The 934-nt window shown below is 41.3% G+C and overlaps 1 protein-coding gene across 1 annotated transcript in view; it reads right to left on the reverse strand.

Annotated features, from left to right (window-relative positions):
• The window catches only part of LOC101857781 (guanylate cyclase 32E), a gene marked incomplete in the record, with an annotated part of 173,169 nt that overhangs the window by 9,079 nt on the left and 163,156 nt on the right, over positions 1-934 (reverse strand). The window contains 1 exon segment of the mRNA XM_035969023.1: positions 460-508. Coding sequence (XP_035824916.1) covers positions 460-508 — 49 coding nt within the window.

Raw genomic sequence — 934 nt, forward strand, 5'->3', positions numbered from 1 at the left:
AAAAGGGCGCCAGCAGTCTAATATGGTCAGCTACCCCACTTGTAATCGTGAGATTGCGGGTTTGGAGGTTCAAGGCTCAGCCCAGTCCAAAATTGTTCCATTGGGGAAAAAACAACTTTACACAAACATTTCCATTTGGTTCTGTCCTATTGGAGATGGACGTAAAATAATCTTACAGTGTTACAAGGGATGTTTAGCCTATACTATTGCATTTAGAATCCTAAAAAAATCCATCCTTGTATTTGGTAAAAGTAGTACAGCTCTAAGAAGAGTAAACAGGGCGAAATGTTGATCGAGAAAAGATGAAAGTAGAAACAGTGCAATTTGTAAGGAAAACCCTCCTATTCTGTCCAATTCTGTATGTGGCTAATGCAGAAAACGAACCTCCATTGGAGTACTCTCAGCGCTGAGTTCTGTGAAGCCGACGATGTCCGAGAAGTAGATGGACACTTGCTCAAACTGTTCGGGCTCCACTGGCTGACCTCGCTTCAACTTCTCAGCTACTGATCTGAGGGAGGTCAATTGAAGGCTTTGTTAATATACGTTATTGTATAACAATACAATTGCAAAGAGTAATAGACACGGGGTGGAGAAAGAGAGAGAGGGAGAGAAAGAGAGAGAGAGAGAGAGAAAGAGAGAGAGAGAGAGAGAAAGAGAGAGAGACAGACAGACAGACAGGCAGAGAGAGAGAAGGAGACAGAGAGTAGAAAGACACTTACTGATGATACCTGTGAAAATACGTTTTTCACATTGTACCATATGGCGTGTGTTTGAATTGATTATAATGTATGGCACATAAATTTATTTCCACCTCATATAACAACATGTACAGGCTCTAAAACTCTCGCTAAACAATCTGGTTCAGCAACAGAATCGAACCAGGATTTCTTGTTCGTTGCTTAAGCTAAGCACCCTAACTATCAAATCGCTTGCT

The sequence above is a fragment of the Aplysia californica genome, unplaced genomic scaffold (genome assembly GCF_000002075.1).
Source record: "Aplysia californica isolate F4 #8 unplaced genomic scaffold, AplCal3.0 scaffold00106, whole genome shotgun sequence".
Classification (NCBI taxonomy): domain Eukaryota; kingdom Metazoa; phylum Mollusca; class Gastropoda; order Aplysiida; family Aplysiidae; genus Aplysia; species Aplysia californica.